The sequence below is a fragment of the Ictidomys tridecemlineatus genome, chromosome 4 (assembly GCF_052094955.1).
Source record: "Ictidomys tridecemlineatus isolate mIctTri1 chromosome 4, mIctTri1.hap1, whole genome shotgun sequence".
Taxonomy (NCBI): domain Eukaryota; kingdom Metazoa; phylum Chordata; class Mammalia; order Rodentia; family Sciuridae; genus Ictidomys; species Ictidomys tridecemlineatus.
This window is the reverse complement of record NC_135480.1, coordinates 62560068-62582985: the sequence shown is the minus strand read 5'-3', so window position 1 is coordinate 62582985 and position 22918 is coordinate 62560068. Positions and strand designations below refer to the sequence as shown.

Below are 22918 nucleotides of genomic sequence, written 5' to 3'. Positions count from 1 at the left end.
TCTTGTTAAAGAGGGAACTAAGGCCCAGGGAGAGGAAGGTCATACATGTAGCAATGTCATTACTGACACTTCGAGGTAGATTGGTTGCCGTTCTGCTGTTCTTGTAGCCTAAGTTATGTGTGGTAACAAGCAGCCCCTGAATCTAGTGACAGTCCCCACATTACATGTCTGTCCTGGGTGGGCTGCAGCTCTGCCTTCCCATCTCCACTCTGGGACCCAGCCTGGCAGAGCAGCAGACATGGACTGGAGGCAGAACAGAAATAATCGGTTTAACCCAAAGTCTCTCTGGGAAAGTCTGGAATCTTTGTACATGATGTTTTTGAAATGATCAAGCTCTACCGGTGATGGGACAATATATTTTCAATAGCGTCAGCAGTCACATTTGGCCAGCAGTGACTTTTTACTGAGAATAACTCTGTTGCCATAGTGATGGGACAGGTGACCCCCCCAGAGATGTTCATGGAATCCTTCAGGACAGGTCTTCCATGTGGCACACAAAAGTCTTACCAGACTCCCTTCCCCCAGAAGTTGCTGATGCCTGACTGGCCTTGGATTCTTCCAGAAGTGAGCCCTGGGTTTGTGTGGCAGTGTCCCCCCAACCCCCCACTCCCCACAGCTGAGCACAGAAGCTGCAGAGGCTTGAGTTGGATTTACCTGTTTCCTTTTCGCTGTTCCTTTCCAAAGCTTGCTCTTTCATCACTTCTCTATCTACATCCTGCCCACCCTGGAAGATTCTGTTAAAACCCCACGCCTCCCTCGGGCCTGCTAGTCCTAACTGCTCTGGTCTACTTTCATTGGTTCTTTGAGTGACTCTACATTTCAGAGCACTTGTGGGAGCGGGGGGCCACATGTCATAATGCATTCATCCTCTGAACTCAAAACTTTTGTCATGAGTTGTTTGGTAATTAACTTTTAAATTTTGGTACCAGGAATTGAACACAGTGGCACTTAACCACGGAGCCACACTCTGTCCCTTTTTAAAAAAAAAAAAAAAAAAAAAAAAATATATATATATATATATATATATATATATATATATATATATATATATTTTGAGACTGGGTCTCTTTGAGTTGCTTTAGAACCTCACTCAGTTGCTGAGGCTGACTTTGAATTCATGATCCTCCTGCCTCAGTCTCCTGAGTGCGTGCCACCATCCCAGCTAATCTACCGTTTATATGTTGTTTGATGATAGTAGCTGTTTCATGGGTTAGTACTCTGTCTCCCTGGCCACGCTATAAACTAGCAAGCATCATGTATTGTCTTTCTGTGTTGTGCCTCCTGCAGTCAGCGTAATCTTTAAAAGCCAGATTTCCTTCTAAATGCCTTGCTTTAACTCTTTAATGGGTTACTGTGTCCTTAAATGTTTACAAAGCGCCATGGCCTGACTGCTGCTCACCCCTTTCACCACTTCTCCCTCTTGTACTTGACACTCCACTGCAGGGAGCTTTCTTTTCTGTAAATGGCTTGTGCTGTTTCTTCTTTCTGCCTGCAAAACTCTTGATGTCTTTTTACCTGTATGATTGCAATGGGTCTTATGGTCTTATCCTGGGAATCCTTCCTATCCCTGTAAGAGTGAGCTAGATGCCCATCTTTGTATTTCCACAGCACTCTGTACTTGCTGTTATGGCCCCATTATATGACATGTGGTCAAGGACTCTGGGTTAATGTATTGTTCTTCCAATGCATAGCAGAATACTTAGGACAGAAGACAACCAATAAATTGAATAACTTGGAGGCAAACAGTAAATGAATGATAAAGGAGTTAGGTACAGAGTAGCTCCTTAATTGGAGGACTTCCAGAATTTTTAAAAATATATATATATATTTTTTGCTTGTTGATGAATCTTTATTTTTTTTATTTACATGCGATGCTGAGAATTGAACCCAGTGCCTCACAAGCAAGGCAAGCGCTCTACCACTGACCACAACCCCAGCCCAGGATTTTTTTTTTTTTTAAGTCCTTGATTTTGCCCTAAAATAACAGAAGGAAACATCTTTCATCTGTCCTTTTGGAATTCCTCCTCTCTCCTCTATGAATATCCCAGGAAGAGGATACCAGGAACGATTAGTGAAGGATGGATAGAGATAATATCAGTAACCTGATTCTCTGCATCCTAATCTTGTGGAACAACAGGCCAAGGAACGTGTTGAGGTGCTGTGTTTTATAGACTGTCCCCACTAGAATCCCAACTACCTGGGAAGCACCAGGGCTGGCTAAGTCCTGGGAGTATCTTTCAGTACAGGTTTTGTTCATCTGTTTGTTTGCTTAATCCATACTGAGCACCTCCCTGCCCAGCTCTGTACCCTGGGGACACAGCTGTAAAAACAGACCAAGACCTTGCCCTCACAGAACTGCTACTCTGATGACAGAAGCAGAAGTAGACACATCCTCATGTAAATAAGTAATGTTTATCTTTCGGTCCCTCATTCAGTGATTTTGCCATTAGGAAGTATTTTATGAAAAATAATTTAAGAGCTATATATAACCAGATATTCACAACAAAATAGAGACATTGAGTTAAATCAGTGACTTCAAATTGTTTATAGATTTTTTCCTCATCAAGGCAGTTGAAGTAAAAGGGATTGTGCTTCTCTGTGAGGAAGGGCTTTTGTTTCAATTGTTCAAATGAAGCAGCTGCCTCTGAGCACACACTTTGCTGTTGTGGAAGGAGCTCATTTAATTCAACAAACACCAAGTGCAGCCTACCTTATGTGAGGGCTGGTGACCCACACTGTGCTACAAAGAAGGATGAGAAATAGCCCTTGTTCTTACCACAGACTAACAGATGCAAAGTAGATTCAAGAATCAGTTCATTTCAGTTAGACAAACTTTTATTAAGTGCTTTCTGGCTACCAGATCCTGTGGTTAAGGATAAGATTTTTGGTCACTTGTTTTGAGTTTTTTCATTTTCAAGACTGACCCATCCCTAAAATAGTACCATGTGCAAAATAGCCTCTAATGACGAAGGAACTGGCTATTGTCTATGTTTGTGCTTCCATAAAGGGCATGTCTGTGGACATGACAGCCCCTCCCCATGCATCATAACTGCCTGGACTTTATCTCATGTCCTTCCCACCAGCTCCAGAGATCAGTGGTGGCATCAGGGGAAAAGCAGTTGCAAGTGGAGTACCGTATCAGCAAAAGGTAAGAGGAGCCCTTCCTCTCAGACTCCTGGGCCCAGGCACAGTTGACCACCCGGTTGGCAAGGACACTTGGAGAGCCTACAGGTCAATGTTGAGAATGTTATATTTCTCTACATTCTTTCTGAGAGGAAGAAGTTTCCACTGTCCTCACTCGAGTTTGTTATATTTCTGAGGAATTCAAGAGGGAGGCCATGAGGGAAAAACTTGAAAAAAACTCCTTTGCCTTCTATCCCAGAATAAGCATATAATTATTCCTCTAACCAGCATCACTTTTCCAGAAATTTCCTGCCTGCATTTGTAATTTGACTTTATAAGGTTCCATTCCCACCTCCTGATTCATATGCAAGCACAGCTTGCCAACATTCAGCAAAAGGGATGAATAGACTTCCAAGACCTCAGGGCTTCTCCAGAGGAAGAGATTCAACTGTGCGAGTCCAGCTTTTCCTCTTCCCTCCACCCCTGCCCTCCCCTTGAATCCCTTATTTGCACTGAGGGGACTTGATGATACAGTAGGAGGAAAAAAATCTCCCTCTAAGCCACGGGAGACAGCGTTGGCAGCCTCCCTGGGGAGACCAGATCTCAGAATGGATGGTTAGTTTGCGTTGCCTAGGAAATGAGGTGAGAAATGAAAGCTTTCATTCAGAATCATTTTGGCCTCACTGGTACCTTTAGCATTAGGAGTTATTCACCAATATTTAAAAGGTCTGTGACCTCAACTTCATTGTCTTTTCTAACCTTTCTGAAATTCTTGTGTTAAAGAATATTCAATCTTCTATTTAGATTTGTTTCCTTTAGGGGAATAGGTGATATTTTCTTTTCAGATCAGACTACCTCCACCCTCTCACATCACTCCTTAATCCTCTGAATTTTGGTTCTGTCCTCATAACTCCACTGGAATTGGTCTCTCAGAAGTCCTTGGGGAGCTCTGAATTGCCAAATCATTTTCTTGCTCACAACCTTTGTCACAGAGCAAGGGCCTGCCTTTGGGGCCAAGTAGCTGCAAAGGTGAGGCATTGTGGAGGTCCAGTTCTTGGGATCACACCAGAGAGCTTTCAAACATGTTGTTCAGAGGCGTGAATTTATTAGAAGGAATAGGAGAAGGGAACATTCTCAAGGGAGAGAGTGGGTTTTTACAGAGAGGAGAAGGGCCACATCTCACTCCTGCCCTCCAGTTCTGCTGAAGGTCCCAGAGAAGTTTCCAGAGAGTCCCACCCAGGTCCACCTCTTGACTTTTGACTTCAGCAGGATTGCCTCAAACTTCCAAGCCCCACTGCACATGCTAAAGGCCCAAAGCAACTCTAAGTCTCTTTGGCCCATTGAACTTGTTCTTACACAAAAGTCACTTCAGGGTAATGTGTTCTCCTTATTGGCATTTTGGTCCTGTATTTCTCCTGCAGATAGCAGGTTGGTCGCTGAGAAATCTAATATGTATTTAGTTATAGATGGATACAATAACTTTATTTATTTTTATGTGGTGCCTCACATGTGCTAGGTAAGCACTCTACCACTGAGCCACAACCCCAGCCCCAATGTAATTCATCTTATTAACTTAAGCCAGTCAGGGCTGCAGATAAATTAAATTGCTTTTTTTTTTTTTTTTAAGAAAGCACACGGGAGTCAGCTCAGTTTATAGAATTATCCCCTTAACCTCATGTTCCCAACACTCATGTCTGTCTGCTGTCACCTTCACTATCAATTACCCATTTCTCAGTCCATTTTTGGTTGCAATAATTGGATACTACAGAATGGATAATATATAAAGAATAGAAGTTTATCTAGCTCACAGTTTGCAAGTTGGGAAGTTTATGAGCATCTGGTAAGGACCTTTGCACATATTTATCGTCACACCTTCATGCTTGTACTCATGCAATTTCTTCAGGCTGGAATACACCTGCTCTTTTCCGTCTGTTGAATTGGTACACACCCTTCAGAATTTTGTTTAAATGTTATCATTTTACCTAATTGCCTTGGTAGAATTAACTCCTTCCTCTCTGCTCCCCAGCAGTTTAAAGTGTATTTCTCATTTTCTCACTCTACTTATTTTCTGTTAGTCATCATTTAAAGAGCAAAGAAGTGGTCTTCCAAAGTCATGCCAGGGTTCTTCCCTTCGAAGCCTTCATGGTGTTCCCATGAGGCTTTGCTTGGGGAGCATGTCCTCATTTCCCTGGAACCTAAATTCAGATTCCAAAATTCGACTTTTGTCAGAATCTCAACAAGACATTTAGGAAGAGTCTGAGCTATATGTTCTTGGTCTTTGACCTGTCCTGGTTTCCCAGAGATGCTCCTGGAATTCACAGCAGTCACCAACCCAGCTTACAAAGCAGCCTCATAGTGTTTCTCTCACAATCTTCATGAGTCTGTGAAGCAGATATTATTATTATCCTCATTTTATTGAAGAGCACACTGCTCTTAGGCTCAAAATTAAGTACCTGACTTAGGATCACACAGAGAGAGGATCAGGAACTAGTCTTATTGCTTGAATTCTTCCCTCCCTCCCTTCTTTCTTTCTTTTGGGTCTTACTATGTTGCACAGACTGGCCTCAAATTCCTAGGCTCAAGTGATCTTCCTGTCTTAGTCTCCTGAGTCGCTGGGACTACAGGGGCATGCTGGAATGTTCAGAAATCTTCTTACTTTAAATCCAAAGCTTTTCCATTATGGCACCGGCTTCCTCTGTTGTAGAAGTCTTTACCACAGAGCAGTTTCAGGGGCAGTCACAGTCATGGCTGTCGCAGTCCTGGGCGCCGTGCACCTTTACTCTGTAGCCTCAGCACCTAGCTCAGGAATGGGTCAGGGCCTCCGAGAATGTTTAATTGAGTGAATGAACCTGTGAATGTTGAGACAGAAAGCAAAGTGAATTGGGCAGACTTAACATGAGGGATGTGTATTTGATCAGGCATTCATGCTGCTTCTCTTCCCCTCTCCCCTGGCCCTCCAGAACTTGTATCCATTTGATGATTTATTCATTCACAGACATGACATGTAGTCATTTCCAGCACTGAATCACTGATGTTCTACTCTGTGGTATGTTTTAGTGCCTGGCTAAAGGACACTGTTGACCCAATGCTGGTGACCCTGGACCACCGCATCGCAGCCCTCACAGGCCTTGATGTCCAGCCTCCCTACGCAGAGTATCTCCAGGTGGTGAACTATGGCATTGGAGGGCACTATGAGCCTCACTTTGACCATGCTACGGTAACAATGGGTCCGATGACCAATCTTCTGAGGCCAAAGTGAATGCATTGCTTATTTATGTGGGATGTAGCTCTTGTAGGGCTCTCAGAGTCATACAAAATGAAATCTTAGAACAAAGGTTCTTATTTAGGGAATATCTAAAAATCTTGGTTTTAGCTGATTGTTGCTGGTTCATTTTCTTATCTGTCACCATTCCACTTTCCAGAATTTGCTATGTTGGCAGAATGTGGCCTGTTACGGAATCCTGTCTCCTGTTCATCTGGGGACTTCCCAGGGAGGACTGTCCTTATCTCAGCCCTTCTTCTTTTCTTGTGATCTCAACTGCCTGCCTTTGCTGGCAGTAACAATCAATTTTTGAGGGTTAAAAAAAACAGCCCCCAAATCTAACTATACATTCAACCCCAACATTATTAAAATTCCAGAGGGCTTATTTTTGTAGAAATTAATACATGGATACTAAAATGTATATGGAAATGCAAAGGACTAGAATAGCCAAACAATTTAGAAAAAGAAGAACAAAATTGGAGGCTATACACTACCTGATTTCATGATTCACTTGTTCATTTGTTCACTTATTCATTCACAGACTTCATATAGTCATTTCCAGAGTAGAGCTACAAGAACCAGGGCTGTATATGGTACTGGTGGAAGGACAGAAACTTAGGTCAAGGAAACAGAATGGAGGATCCAGAAATAAGCCTGTACAATTATGGTCAGTTGTTTTTTTCACAAAGATGCCAAGGAAACTCCATGAAGAAAATATAGCCTTTTCAACAAATGGTGCTGGGATAATTCAATAATCCTCCAGCAAAATAATGATAGCAACATCAGAATCTATTTCATGACATTTATGAAAATCAATCAAAATGAATTGTAGATGTATATGCAAAATATAAAACTTCTAGAAGAGGGACTGGAGTTGTGGCTCACCTTGCATGTGCGAGGCATGGGATTTGATCCTCAGCACCACATAAAAATAAATAAAATGTATATAAAAAAGAATATATTCTTTAAAAAAAAAAACAAACTTCTAGAAGAAAACCTAAGAGAAAATCTTTATAACCACAGGTTAGGCAAAGCAGAGTTATAGGTCATCAAATTCTGATCCATAAAAGAAGAAAAAAGTGATAAATTGGACCTTGTCAAAATTAAAATCTTGCTTTTCATAAAACACCATTAGAAAATGAAGAATCAGGTCACCAATTAGGAGAAAATATTTGTAAATTATATACTTGATAAAGGATTTGTATCCAAAATATATGCAGAACTTCTGTAACTCAACAGATAACTAATTTTTTTCTTTTTTTTTAAGGATGAGTTTAATTTGTTTTCTTTTTCTTAACTTTATTTTATTTATTCACATTTTATTTGGTGCTGAGGATCAAACCCAGTACCTCACAGGTGCCAGGCAAGCGTTGTACCACTGAGCCACAACCCTGGCCTCACAACTAAAAAATTAAATGAGCAAAAGATTATTTAAATAGGCACTTCAAAGAAGAGAAATAATTGGCTAATAAACAAGTAAAAAGATGCTCAACACCATTAGAGAAATGAAAGTTGAACCCACAATGAAATAATGCTGTATTCCTATTAGAAGAGCTAAAATGAAAAAGATATCTTATGAGATCATACCAAGTGTGCGTGAGGACAGTGACAACGACTCACACACTGGGGGGATGTCAAATAAAACAGTCACTTTGGAAAAGAGTTTGGCAGTTCTTAAAAAGTTAAAGGTACACCAGCCTATGATCCAGCCACTTCAATTCCAGATATTTTACACAGGAGAAAAGGAAATATACATCTATACACACACTTGCATGTGAATGTTCATAGTAGCTTTATTAGCCAAGAATTAGAAACAGCTTAAGTCCATCCATAGGTTAATGGATAACAAATTTTTATATATCTGCACAATGGAATACTATTCATCAAGGGAAAGAATGGACAGGTACATCCAACCACAGAGAAGAACCTTCAAAATAGTGCACAAGCAAGAGCAGCCTGATGGATAAGATTCTACATTTTATGATTCTATTTATATGGAAAGGGAAAAAACAGAATGGAAAGTAGGTAAGTGTATTGCTCAGAGTTATAGAGGGATTAACTGAACACTGGCATGAGAGAACTTTACCAGTCGATGGAAATGTTCTAAAACTGGATTGTGGAGATGGTTGGACAAATGTTGAAATTAGCTAAAGTTCATCAAATAGTATGCTTACAGTGGGTGAATTTTATGGTATGTAAGTTTTATTTCAGATAGTTCTATGACCAAAAAAAAAAAATTCTCTTTGGCAAGTAATTGGGAACTCCAGTCTTATCATTTGGTATTCCTACAGAATAATGATCTATAAGAATTTACATATGAATTTATTTCACAGAACCCAAAGGCAAAATTCACCTGTCATATAGAGCTTTCACTATTGACAAGTAGTTCTATTTGATTAGCACACAATTCACTCATGTGAGTGTCTAATAAATAGTGTCTATAAAGAGTATTGAGTACCTGCCAGCAAAGATGAGCACATGGTCCCCTCATTATGTCATCCTGGTGCCATCTGCATAAAATAATGTTATGTTCTATTTTTGTCTCAGTCGCCAAGCAGCCCCCTATACAGAATGAAGTCTGGAAACCGAGTTGCAACATTTATGATCTATGTGAGTCTTGCTCTGGAGGGACCAGGGCTTCTTACCTAATAACTATATCTCTCCTCTTTTTTATGGTGTTCAAAACAATTTCATGTATTGATTTTATCTGGTACTAAACACAAAAGTCTTCAGGAAATTTATGAATTTTAAATAGCATTTTTTTTGTTCAACACTATAGGAGATATAAAGGAATGGATCTAATATGACCTTGTCATAGGCCATGGATTAGGATGGACAGTAGGTTTACAATGAAGGCCAAGAGTTGGTGAGACTTAAAAATGCAGGAAGAGAATACGAGAGTCTCCCTCTTTGAGGTCCCACAGCCTACTTGGGTTGGAAAGCGGGGCCCTTAAGTGCAGCTGCAGAGGTGTGGGAGAGAGAGAGAGGAGAGTCAGGCAGCTCAGTCACCAGCAGGAAAGCACAGGGAGGCCGACAGAGAAATTCCTCAAGTGTGGCCTCTGAGATGAAAATCTCAGAGAAGTCTCAGTGAAAAATCCTCCTCCTATTTCCACATAAATTCTTCAGTAAAATCTCCACTATATCCCCTGAAAAAGCAAAACAATAAATTTGTCTCTTCTGGTTCCCAGCCTGGTCTTGTGGGACTTGGTCCCAGCATTTGTTATCTCACCCATCACCTTCCCTTCAGGTCCTGTGGGTTTATTTCCTTCTTCACACCTAACCCATAATTATGATCATCTCTCACTTGGAAGAGATTTTTAGAAGCAAACACTTATTGGAAAAGATTACTCCTGACTGAGGCTGTGAGTCCTGTTTTCAGGCTCGTTGGATGAGTAGACACTCCCTTAGCTTTCCCTCTTCTCTCAGCCTGTATCTGGTTTCTGCAGGTACAAGAGCCAAGAAAGGGCAGTTGGAGACTGGCATTGCATATAGTCTCTATGCCTGCAATTCTGGTTTTGTCTCCAGTGGCTAAGTTTTATGCTTCCTGAAGAACTGGAGACTACTTCTTAAACATAGCATCTGACCTCTCGGTGGTCATTCTGATCAAGCACAGCTGCCAGGCAGGGAGCGCATCTTGGATCTGCAGCTGGTTGTGTCTCTGGCTCATCACTGAAGCTGGCATGGGAGGTCCCAGGCAGTGAAAAGTGTAGATATCAACCAGACAATATGAGCATCTGGGGGCACAGTATGTCTGTTCTTTACCCTCTTGCCTTGCCCAAATCTTTTATGGCTAGTTCCCTAGATACAGAGGCCCAGTTATTGTAATGAAGGAAGGATGGATAAAGGCCCAGCAATTTTAAATGGCAGTTGTGCACATCTGTTTTTTTTTTTTTTTTTTTTTGTGTGTGTGTGTGTGTGTGAGAGAGAGAGAGAGAGAGAAAGAGAGAGAGAGAGAGAGAGAGAGAGAGAGAGAATGAGAGAACATGCATGTACATTTGAGTTTTAGGCATTTGAGACACAGTAGAATGGAATGCACTTTGGTTTTGAACTAAGCTGGCCTGATCCTGATTCTGTGGTTTACTATGGGGCCTCAGTACATATCACATCAATTATTTGAGCTCATTTTCTTGCCCTGCACTTCCTCACAGGGTTGTCATAAGGATCTGAGGAGATAGTACAGGGGGAATGTCACTGTGGAAAGTTTCGTATGTTTCTCTCATTGTATCCCACCAAGCAAGTAAGGAAAGAACCCTATATCGGGGAATTGGTGTCATAAGACCAATACTTTCATCTTCAGGTTGGGTAAAGACCATCAAACATTTCTCAAGGCAAATAATGTTAAGGTTTGTGGGAGACAAGAGTAATATTGTAGAGAGAAAATAATTTCTAAAAAGTACAGAGGATGGACTTGAAATAGGTTAGTGATTTTCTGCCCAGACTGGACATAAGTTCAGTCCTAATACAGTGAAGGTATTCATAAAGCATATCTCTTTTAGCACTGTTCTACAATTCATGCCCTTGAACTTCATTGCATACAGAATGAGATTTTCTTTTGAATATGTTGGTTTATCATTCCTTACATTGTGTCTAAAACCACAGGAAAAGGAATGCAGGAAAGTCAAGGTTGCCCCTGGTGAGTCATGCTTGTACCCACAGTGACTACAACAGAACAGAATCATCTGTTAGTTTCTTGAACACAAAGATCGAGTTGTTCCCATTGGCCCTCCAAGTGGCCACAGTGGGAACCAAGGAGCACTGACAGCTAAAACTGCCATTTCTAGGTTCTGAATCACCAAGACAGTTCAGTTTCCTGTAAGTGACAACCTCTTCAGGCCTAAAGTTCTTGCTCTGCAACACAGATTGTGGTGGGATGGGGTTTGATGACCACAAAATTAAAAGAACATGGACCTTCTAGTAGTGCTAGGCAGAGTGAGGTAATACTTGCTCTCTCATGTTGTATGGCTGGTGAGAAAATAATTTAGCTTCTGCAATCTGTACAGTCAGAAAAATGAGAAATTAAACCCCAATGATTCAAATGTATGAATTGCCAAGATCATTGTAATGTCATGTGTAGCTAATAAAAAGAAAAGAAAATAATCTAGCAGTATATATCAGGAATATTAAATGTATGCATACCAATTTGGACTCATAACGATAATTATTTTTCCTGTGAAAACAACCCAAAATTCAAAAACAATTTCATTGATTAAGATGTTCAGGGGCTGGGGTTGTGGCTCAGTGGTAGAATGCTCGCCTAGCATGCATGATGCACTGGGTTCGATCCTCAGCACCACATAAAAATAAAAATAAAGGTATTGTGTCCACCTATAACTAAAAAAATTTTTTTTAAAAAGATGTTCAAGATGGGCTTGGTGGCACATCCCTGTAATCACAGCAGTTTGGGTGTCTGAGGCAGGAGGATTGCAAGTTCAAGCCCAGCTTGAGCAAATTAGTGAGACTCTGTCTCAAAATAAAAAATAAAAGTGTTGTAATTTAGTGATAGAGTGCCCCTGGGTTTAATCCCCAATACCACACATACATCCCCTGCAAAAAAAAAGTTTCAGTGCAGTGTTGTTTATAATAGTAAATATTTGGAAATAACCTAAATGTTCAAAATTATAGTATAATGTTTATAAGCAGGGACTTTGTAATCAGATAATACTGGCTCAGCTCAAATCCTGACTGTCACAGAAGAGTTATGTGACTTTTTGAAAAGTATTTAATATCTCTGGGATTTATTTCCTCACCTGTAAAATATAAATAATAATAAGTAATACTAATCCTTCTAGTATAGTATTTAGTATAAGTACTTAGTGTGATGTCTAGCACATAGTCAGTGCTTACTAAATGTCAGCTATTACTATGTAACTGTAATACTGCATTTTTTTTCCCTGGATGGCAAGATGATAAGTGATTTTTTTAAAATGCTTTCCTGTATTAAAAAATGTCTATGATTACTATGAATTTCTTTGACAATCGAGAAAAAATATCTTTATATTAAGAAAACATATCTGCAATCCAAGAACATACCAGTGGTGGAAACCCTCAGCTTAGGTGACCTAGAGTGGAACTGAGTGATCTGGGGAACCCGAGAAAGGCGCAGTAAATAGTTCTTGAGATGGCCACCTTTCAAAAACAGATTGTTGTAATCTAAACCGGTATTCAAGTCACAAGTTATGATCCACTAGTAGGTTGTGAAATTAAATTTAATGAATCTGATCTGTATTTTAAAAAACTGTACTAGAATAGAATAAAATAAATAAAAGGAAAAATATCAGAGATGTCTCATGCAGTTGGAATGTCTTTATGAAACTTTATGTGTGTGTCAGATTATGATGCATTTCTCCCTGAGGGTCTCAATAAAAAAGTTTGAATATACTTATTGTAGCCCTTAATAAGGATATTAGCTGAAAGGAAAAAGAAAGAAGGGCTCCCAAAATCTTGTCTTCTTGTGTTCCTTCAGGCAAACACCAGGGGACTTATTCAGGGAGACTTATTTCTTAATCTATAAAATGTGAAGAATAATAATAACAAAATTCTGACTCATAGTATGGTACTTAGTATAAGCAGAAGTGTGAAGATTAAGGTGAGGAAAATTAGGGTAACAGTCACAGTAGAGCTCCTGGAGGGGAAGGACTCTGTTGGAGTCACCTTTGGGTCCCCTACAGGAGCTTGTTAGGGTTAGGAAAGAGTCTTAGCATTAGTGTTATTGGTTCAAATGGGTATGCATAGATTTAGTACTCCTGATACATACTGCTAAACTGTTTTCTCACTAGTGTTATTCACATTTTACAGATGAGGAAATAAGGCTCCCTAAATCCTGAAGTTGGATGACTATCTTTCAAGGATACAGTCTTTCAGAGTTGAAACAGGGCACCACAAGAGGGCAGCTATACGAAAATGATGTCACAGGCCAGGCCAATGGGCACAGGACAGAATAGGGATGTGGTGGCAATGTTAATTGTGGCTTCTTCCTCTGGCATTGTAGCTGAGCTCAGTGGAAGCTGGAGGAGCCACAGCCTTCATCTACGCCAACTTCAGCGTGCCTGTGGTTAAGGTGAGTGGGGCCTGCTCCCAGAGGAGGGGGCTGAGAAGGCACAGAAGTAACCCCCTAACCTTCACACTTCTGCTTGCAATCCGAGTCCTGGGAGGGGGGGATAACAAGAAGTCTTCCCTGATTTTAAGGATCAAACATAAAGTCGCAGTCTTCTCTATTACTCTGGCATGTTACTTGTGGCTCTGTTTATTTATACTTCTGTGACAAGTAGGTGTTTGTCTTCCCTGTCACAGTAGAGCTGGAAGGGAAGACCTATTTGTTTTTGTTTGTTTGTTTGTATTTTTTCAGGGGAGGGCACCAGAGATTGAACTCAGGGGCACTCTACCACTGAGCCACATCCCCAGCCCTATTCTGAATTTTATTTAGAGACAAGGTCTCACTGAGTTGCTTAGTGCCTTGCTTTTGCTGAGGCTGGCTTTGAACTCATGATCCGCCTGCCTCAGCCTCCTGAGCCACTGGGATGACAGGCGTGTGCCACTGTGCCTGGCTGGGAAGACCTCTTTTGATTGACCCTTGGGTTCTCTATAGTAGTTTGTTCCTGCAGTTATTAATTGCATCCACACTGAATTCTAGAGGCACTGAGGATACAGAGGAAAGCTCAGAGTCCTTTCCTTCCGGGGCTCACAGAGAAGCTAATATGTAGTAACCACTGAAATTGGAGCTATGGGAAAGATAGGCCCAGAGGAGAGTCATGCAGTAAGAGTTCTATTTAATGAATGAATATTTCCTCCAAGTTTCAGATCTATCAAACTCCCTGACAGCCCTTACCTAATTCAGAAATGAAATGAAAATAAATTCATGAGATCATGCCTATAAAGCAATCAGTACAGAGCCTGGCATGTTCTAAGCATTCAATAAAAGATGTGTCTGTGAGCACCTAGGGCTTTGGTGTCTCTTCTAGATTTAGGAACAGAGGTGTCGGCGTATCCTTCATTACTTCAGGCTTGATCTATTTCTAATGGCCAAGATTAAACTAAGTTTCTAGGAAATGCATGGGACAAAAAAGCAGAGTGTAGGGGCAAAAGAACACATAGGACTTGGAGTCAGAACACTTGGGCTTGAGTCCTACCTTTGCTCTTTCTTGAGTCCTACCTTTGCTTTTGCTGCCTCTGCAGTTCCCCACAGCCCAGCTCTGCTCATTCTGCTTTTGGCCTGATGTTCCCTCAGGGGGCGCCCCTTGACTACCCTCCCTTCTAGCCTCTTTGTGCCATATTACCTGATTACTTGATTTTATTTTCTTCCCACCATGTATCAGTATTGAAGTTACTTGCTCTTTCTTGGTTACATGATTTCAAGGCCCTAAGTATGGACTACTTCAGGAAGGGGGGTTATGATGAGGCCTGCTTCCTGGATGCTGGTAATAAATGCCTCAAGGAGCATAAGCTCTGGAACTAATGAAGTTTCCACTGAGGAATATCTTGTTCTGCTTTGTGGGTTTTGTTAGGCATCTGTCCTCAGTAATCCCACCACACCCATCCTTACCTTACCCTTCACTCCCTACACTGTATCACCCTTTTCTATTTTATCTGCCTCTCGTGAATTCCAAGGAACAGAGCTGGATGGGCTTTGTCTCTGCACACTCAGGGCCTGGAGAGGAGCAGAGCTTTAAAATCAGTGGCCTATGCATGAGTACAGCAGTTTATGTCAGATTGTGCTGTTTTTACCATGCCTTGCCCCAGAGTGCAGGGAGGGTTTCCTTGTTGAGCCACAAGCATGCATTTGTCCTTAGTCATGGGCTTCCCAAGGACTGAGATTCTGGCCTGACTTTCCTGCGGGGCTGGCCTCTCTTGTTTTCAGAATGCAGCACTGTTCTGGTGGAACCTGCATAGGAGTGGTGAGGGGGACGGTGACACACTTCATGCTGGCTGTCCTGTCCTGGTGGGAGATAAGTGGGGTAAGTCCTTCCTTTCTGAACATGAGAATGGGGTGAGGGGTGCCGAGATAGGGAGTGGGTGGGAGATCACGAAGCCCTCCCATGCCACAGGCTTCATTATGGAGCCACACTGTATTAAGATGATCAGACTATCAACAGGGTGCCCCGCACAGGTAGGAGCTCGTGAAGAGCAGGGTCCTGACACAGAGTAAATGTCTACAAAGGTTTATTGGCCTTGCTACATGGGCCTTGATCCTGGGCACAGCTGAGAAGGAATGTGGCAACAGAGTCCCTCCCCTTCACTGCTCTAAGACGTGAGCCATCAGGCTCTCTGTCAGTGCCACCTGTGGAGAGGCGGCCCTACACAAGCAGCAGGCAGATGTGCTTATGGCTGTGTGTGTCCAAGAGCACCGAGCTCTGAAAAGAGGTGGAAGAAGGCTTTCATGCTGACATGGACACTGCCAAAGAAGCCACCACACTTCTGTCATTACTCAGGAGTGGCTTTTGGGGGGAGGTGGGATTTTATAATGAAGGGTGAGTGACTTCAGTGCCCACACACTTGAAAATCACTTTCCAGTAGGCAGGATCTCTTGGACTTTAGGAAAACACTGTCCTCTGCTATTCTTCTCTGCTAGAAGAAACAGCATGAAACCCAGTGTGAGCTGGGACTGGGTGGGCCGGAGGGTTTTAGGAGATGCTTGTGCATCCGCCCCTCCCCGCCGCACAGCCCCTGGCTGCCCTGCTCAGCTGGCCTCTTCCTTCTCCCTGTCTCCAGTGGCCAACAAGTGGATACACGAGTATGGACAGGAATTCCGCAGACCCTGCGGCTCCAACCCGGAAGACTGAAGATTCGTCAGAGCAGCTGCGGAGTCTTACAGAGTCTCATGTCCAGGAGCCAAAAACTGGAGAAGGAGAACCGAGGGGAGAGCAGCCTCCTGAAAGAGGCTTGTCAGCATTTGCCCACTCCTTGAAAATGGAGCCTTCACCGGGGACCCCTGAGAAGTTAAATTTATTTCTGGTCCAGCCACAAGAGTCATAGGAGAATGGACAGTACAAATAAGGACATGGAGGCCTGGGAGAGAAGCTTCTAGAACTTACTCTGTGTTAGAAATAGAACTTACCAACAGTCTCTAGGGTTTGAGCTTTCGGAGTTTTTGCCATTCTGACCACAGGGACCCAGAAGTGGCAGTGAGGACGCCTGCAGGAGCAGTCAGTCCGACCCCTTTGTCCTTCTCCCCACTGACTTCTGCTGTAGCCTGAGCAGGGAGTGTGTCTGACTCGGATGTGCACCCCATGCAAGAAGTACATCATTTGGTGATTTTTTTTTTTTAAAGTAGAAAGCAACTTTTATGTGATGATTTTTTAATACATTAAAATTTTTTAATGTAAACATTAAAATGTTTACAAATCATTCTTCCCAACTACCGATCTTCTTATATTCAGACGATGAGTGAAATAGCAGAGTGTACCATTTTGTCATATTCTCCTCTCAGCATTCCCTGCGCTGACATTCTTCCTGTCCCTTGGAGCCACTGTGCTCAGGTCCACCTTTGCTACCTTCTCAGGCCTTTGCTTTTGCTGCCTCTGCAGTTCCCCACAGCCCAGCTCTGCTCATTCTGCTTTTGGCCTGATGTTCCCTCAGGGGGCGCCCCTTGACTACCCTCCCTTCTAGCCTCTTTGTGCCATATTACCTGATTACTTGATTTTATTTTCTTCCCACCATGTATCAGTATTGAAGTTACTTTGTTTGTTTAATTATGGTCAGTTTCTCTCCTTGCAGGGCAAATGTTTTATGGCCCCTATACTTTGTCAGTGTCTCTGTTATAGCCCCCATCTCACTGAATTTCAATGTTTGTTTATTTGCCAGGCTGCTCCCACTAGACTGTGCTCTGTTCCTCTTGGAGTCCTCAGAAGGTCTGGTTCAAACTAAGTAGGCATTCAGCAGTTTTGCAAAGGCATCCTTTGAACAGCACTGTGGAGGTGGAATTTCTACAGGCGGGGTCTGAAGAGAAGTCTTTCCCAGCAGAGGGACTAGTGTGGGCTGTGGCCGCAGTGATGGTGAAGGTGCTATTTGAGAGCTTGCACTGAAAGATCACTTGGTTTGGGTTCCTCCCCAGGGATGTGGGTGTGTCTTGCTCACAGAGGAGCCACAAGGTGAAGGACCAGGTGGTTAGTCTCCATGTTGCCTCTGCCCCCTCCTCTCGCCAAGCCCCTAGGATCTCAGCTTCCCAGAGCTGTGAAGCCCCCCAAAGTTAGGGCTCTGATGTCCAGCTTCCTTTGAGCCTCTGTGAGTATCTGTCACATTGCCTGTATTTATGCTGATTGTGCCAGTATTCTAGAAAGCTACTGTCACCCACTCTACCTGCCTCCTCCAGCTCCAGAGACAGAAGTAGTCCTGAGACAGAAAGCTTTGGTGGGGCGGGGTACTGCTTCCTTTCTCCACAGAACCAGAACTTCTCAGAATTACATTGTCGGTCTGACCCAATATAGCAATGGAGCAACAAACGGTGAGTCTATTGAGATGGCACTATTTTAAGGGCCTCATGCATTCCATGTTTAATGCTCATCCTAACTCTGGAGATTTGATATGTTTTTCATCCCTGTTTTATAGACAAGGAGGTAGAGTTAGAGTTAAGAACTTTTTAAAGTCCTACAGTCTGGCCCCAAACCTTGTGCCTTTAATATATGTACTTTTAACCAAGTCTGAGATATGAGAATTATCAAACACCTAAACCAGCTGACTGAGACCCAGGAACACCTAACTGCAAATTAAGCAACAACTACTTACTGAATAATTTTCAGGAGGATGTGTGGGGCTCAGCCAGTGTTGTGGGTATATAGAGAGGCACAGGAGAGAATCCCTGGGAACAATGCCAGCAGGAATCAATCACCATTTGAACACAATATGAAAATATGGCATGCAAGAAGAAATGAATTACTACTGATTGCAGTAATGAGAGCAAGGAGATCATGGTGATTTAGGGTAGTTTGCTGTGTTAGACTTTTCTGTTACTCTAACAAAATATGAGAGGCTGGGAACTTTTCTTTATAAAGAGGTTTATTTAACTCCTGGTGTTGGAGGTTCAAGGGCATGGCAATGGCCTCAGTCCAGTTCTGGTAAAGGCCTCATGCTGGATGGTATCACAATGGCAGAAGCATGTGCGAGGCAAGCAACCATAGAGAGATTCAGGGGTCTCAGAAACAGAAACAGACCCTCAATTCATCACAAGAACTTGTAGCCATGAGTAGACAAACGTGATCTGAGGGTACTATGAGTCTTCATGGGAAGGAGGGCCATGCACAAGTCTTGAAGATGAGAGGCTCCATAGTGGCCAGGAAGGAGTAACAGGACTGGACCTGCATTAGGGGAAGTGCCTGTCCCTAAGGCTCTGAATATTAATACCTTACTTTGACCACTTTTCCACTCCTCTTGAACCCCACTTCCCTGGGGAGGAAAGCAGAGCAAGTGCTATGGAAAGCAAGATTCGTGGTCAGTGACTTGCTGGGGGGATGTAGCAGAGCTTGGGCTAGACATCTGGCCATCTGTGACCCTCACCAGTGCCCTTTCCACTGGATGCTTTCTGTGTTAGTCAGCTTTTTGCTGTCACCAAAATGCTTGACAAGAACAATTTAGAGAAGGAAAAGTTTATTTGGGGCTCACAGTTTCAGAGGTCTCAGTCCACAGTCAGTCACAGCAGAACATGGTGGAGAAAAGCCACTCAGCTCAGGGCAGTTGGAAAGCAAAGAGAGGACGAGGCCAGAGGCTGATACTATCCAAGGCTGCACCCCCAGAGCATGACTTCCCTGGCCAGTGCCCTGCCTGCTACAGTTATCACTCAGTAGTTCATTCAAAATACTGATCCATCAAGTGGATAAATCCACTGATGAGATGACAGCTCTCATCTTTCAGTTTTTTCCCTAAAGCCCCACCTCTCAACCTTGCTTCATTGTTTATCATGCTTTCAACACAAGCTTTTCTGAGGATACTTCATATCTAAACCATAACACTTTCAAAGCCATGTCCCTCTACCACACCACAGCCAGAGTGGAACTGCCTCATTCTTTTATATTTTCGCCAGTCTCCATGCCCCCAAAGTCTGACTAGTCCTGCTAGGAAGTGCTGTGTAGATGTGAGGTCCCAGTAGCACTAAGTGGGTAGGTAGATCATTCTTAATAGGATCAATTTGAGGATTGCTTGTTTATAATTTTCTTTATCTTTTTACACTGAGTTTCCAGCAGTTTTCTAATAGCCTTGTCCAACACAGGTTCCTGACCTTGAACTATATATCACTTGTAAGCCTCACTGCAGGTAATATTCTTGATATTAATGATTGTTATTATCCTTAGTAATCCTATATTGTTTAACCTGGGCACTTTGCTAAGAACTTAGATGCACTCATCCCCTTTATTCTTTATAATAAGTACTGTTATACTTGTTTTATAGATGAGAGAAACTGAGGCAGAGAAAGTCTAACTTGTCTCAGGTCACATGGCTATAAGGTGGCAGAGGAAGGATTCAAATCCAGATTTTTCTGACACCAAGGAGCTTAACCAGCCCTCCACTGTCTGGATGGTGTTCCTTTGGCTGTTGGTGCTTTGCTCCTGTTGGCAGTAATATTTCTCAAAGCCAACAATTGTAGAGATGTTTTCCAACACTTTCCCAGGTTGAAAAGGTCTATCCATTGTGCCTCTGATGCCTGCTGGCCACGAGCCCCGTCATATGAATCATTTCAGTTCTGCAGATGTCAAGCGAGCGGCCACTGGATGAGCAGCCCCATGTTAGCTGCTTCATGAGAGTCTAAGAGAGGAGGCGCCCAGCTCGCTGCCCTTCAGGCACAGGTAGCACACTCTGAATGTAACAAGAGATAAGTGGGTACAATCAAGAGGGAAGCAGCGTGGTGCTCAGCCTAAGGATGGTGAGGCCAGGGAGGGTCAAGAGGGCTTCCATGTTGGAGCCCCAGGAAGACACTGGAGAATGAATGTGTGCCACTGGAAGGCGGGAGCAGGGGCTACCTGCTCGTCCCCCTTTCACATACAAGGGAGCAGGGAGAGCTGTCCTGGAGGAGGAAATGAGAGGGTGTTGATCCTGGGGAACTCCTGTCCAGCAATGCCAGGAGCAGCACAAACTGCCCTTTCATGGAATGTCTCAAAGAGTCCCCTGTTTGGGGACCTTGGCTGCTCAAGCTGAAGAAGCCAAAGAAGCCTGTATGTAGGGTGTGTGTGGGGGGTGGGGAGGGACATTTGCCTGCAGGTTGCTGTGTACACAGCTGAATTATGGAATCAGCTAAGAGTTAGGGGGAGGAAACAAACATTTGTGCCCACTCTGCAAGCTATTTAATGTCCCATATCTTATTCTCAACAATTGTCAGCCTTTTGGCAAAAGAGGAAAGTGAGGCTCAAAGGTAAGATTTCCTGGGCTCACACAGCTGGGAGCAGAGACAGCATCTGGAGCCAGGCAGGTCTCTGCCACCAGCTGTCTCCAGGATCTTTCTCTCTGGACTTCTTTCTCTTCCTCACCTTGAAATTTTTCCCCTTTGGAATAAAAGCCAGTTTCTTTCCTCTCTGTCCATCTCTCTTTATGTTTATTTCTTGCACAGAATCCCTGTTTCCACCAAGGTTTGAGTGACAAAAGTTTCTCTGTCCTTACAAGGGAAGTATTTGCATTTGAAATAAGAAACCTGGAGAAATAAAAAATTATCTCAAAGGAACGAGGTGCTAAGGGTAGATTTAAGCATCGCGATAGCTGGGTGGTGTCTTTTTGGCCATGGGCTTAAGGGCATGGCTTAGATGGCTCCCCATAGACAACTGCATCTCTACCTTGCTTAGAATTCACCACATTTTCAGATGGAGCATAACTATAAGATCATACCCCCCCCCCCCCCCCCCGGGGCTCCTGTTCATCACTTACCATCTAATAGGGACTGAGGGCAGAGTTACTTCCTCTGGCCCAGGAAGGTGAAGTGACTTGCCCATATCTCAGTGTGTCAGGGTCAGAGCCAAGCCAGATTTTCTGGTTCAGAGACCCTTGCTCTTTCCATGGCTCCCTAGGTGCTTTGGAAAGCACCAGGAGCACAGTGACAAACAGTGGTACCAATCCTCGATGGGGTTTTAATGGGACAGATAGTGTGTGGTCTGTCACTCATTCAACTAAGTGTGACTGATGTTACCTCTGCACCAGGTCCTTTGTGGGGCTGGAGATGCTGGGATGACTGATCAGTCTCTGTCTTTGAGCTCCCAGAGGAGAAAACCCTCAATGACAATACAAGTGAAATACTTGTGAAAAACATGGACTTATATAGTGAAAACAGTGACCATGCTAGTGAACCACAAGTGAAAAGAGAAACAAAATGCTACAAAAGTCATGAGGGACCTGATCTTTCATGTGATGGGGCTCATGTAACATTTGGTTGGGACCTTGAAGAAAAAAGAGGTGTGTGTATGTGTGTGTGTGTGTGTGTGACGGTGTGGGAGTTTTTGGTCCTAACTCACTGGTGTGTAATGAGTTCTGAGATAAACAGTTCTCTAACTCTTAAGAAATCCATATCTTTTTTTTTCTAGGATAAACCTAAAATTTTCTTTAGTCTTGAGGGCATGGAGTAGCTCAGCAGTAGAGTGCTCATCTCACGTGCACAGGCTCTAGGTTCCATTCCTAGCACCACGAAACAAATTTTTTATTCTTTAGTCCTGGAAATTCAGGTACATAACCTCAAGAGAGAAGATTTTATCTAAATTTATGTTCTGTAATTTTTTTGTTTGTTTTGATAATGGGGATGGAACCCAGGGGCACTTTACCACTGAACTATAATATCCCCAACACTTTTTATTTTGAGATAGGGACTGCTAAGTTGTTGATGCTGGCCTCCAACTTGTGATCCTCCTGTCTCAGACTTCTGAGTAACTGGGATTTCAGGTGTGCTTCACTGTATCCAGCTTATAATTTGGTTTTGGAAGACAGATTTCTCCCCTATTTTTCAAATAAAAACTTAGGTCAAATCATGTCTTAAAAATTACATATGGAGGGGCTGGGGTTGTAGTTCAGTGGTACAGCACTTGTGGGAGGCACAGGGTTTGAGCCTCAGCATCACATAAAAATAAAATAAAGGTATATAAAAAGGGGGGTTGCGAATGTGACTTAGTGGTTGAGCATTCCTGAGATTCAATCCCTGGTATAAAAAAAATATATATTTTAAAATTATATGTGGATTGCTAGGGGGCACCACCAAGCCTCAAAACTGCTATAATGCTTCTCAGGTTCTGGGATTCTAGAATATCTGTTTTTGATTCCTGCAATAAAACAGGGAATAGGAAATGCCTTTGGCTTTGCTGGAAGGAACAAGGTCCTGCTGGCTTTGCTCAATCAATTCTACATGAGCCTCTAAGCCTGGTGAACCCTTTGGTGCCTGGAGCTAGAGAGGCCCTTCTTTCCTTTCTAGCTGCTCCAGCCCTGTCTCTTTTAATTATGGGACAGGGAAGCCCTAGTGCTTGGGCTGCAGTATTGGTCCATGTGCCTGACTCTAAAGTGCTCTGTGGATGCTCTGATTGGGGTGGCGCCATTTGCCCTCCATCCACATGGGCTATCTTGGACAATGCAAAAATTAGAGGT

At 42.9% G+C, this 22918-nt stretch overlaps 1 protein-coding gene and 1 long non-coding RNA gene across 4 annotated transcripts in view; one reads left to right on the top strand and one right to left on the bottom strand.

The window, feature by feature from the left end:
* P4ha3 (prolyl 4-hydroxylase subunit alpha 3) overlaps positions 1-16713 on the top strand; it is a 33337-nt gene extending 16624 nt beyond the window's left edge. Inside the window, exons 8-13 of one of the 3 annotated variants that reach the window (XM_078046667.1) lie at positions 3084-3148; positions 6181-6340; positions 8933-8995; positions 13374-13442; positions 15247-15336; positions 16091-16713. In XM_078046667.1, the coding sequence (XP_077902793.1) occupies positions 3084-3148; positions 6181-6340; positions 8933-8995; positions 13374-13442; positions 15247-15336; positions 16091-16354 (711 nt within the window). In that variant the 3' untranslated portion in view covers positions 16355-16713. Of the gene's footprint in view, positions 1-3083; positions 3149-6180; positions 6341-8932; positions 8996-13373; positions 13443-15239; positions 15337-16090 lie in introns of all 3 variants that reach the window. The other 2 variants (XM_078046666.1, XM_005323190.5) reach the window with 2 other exon arrangements.
* On the bottom strand, positions 4209-12173 carry LOC144377136 (uncharacterized). The gene is made up of 2 exons (XR_013437798.1): positions 6880-12173; positions 4209-5972 (listed from the first exon to the last, which is right to left on the bottom strand). It is a non-coding gene; the product is annotated as an uncharacterized LOC144377136 (long non-coding RNA).
* Positions 16714-22918: the final 6205 nt, after the last annotated feature.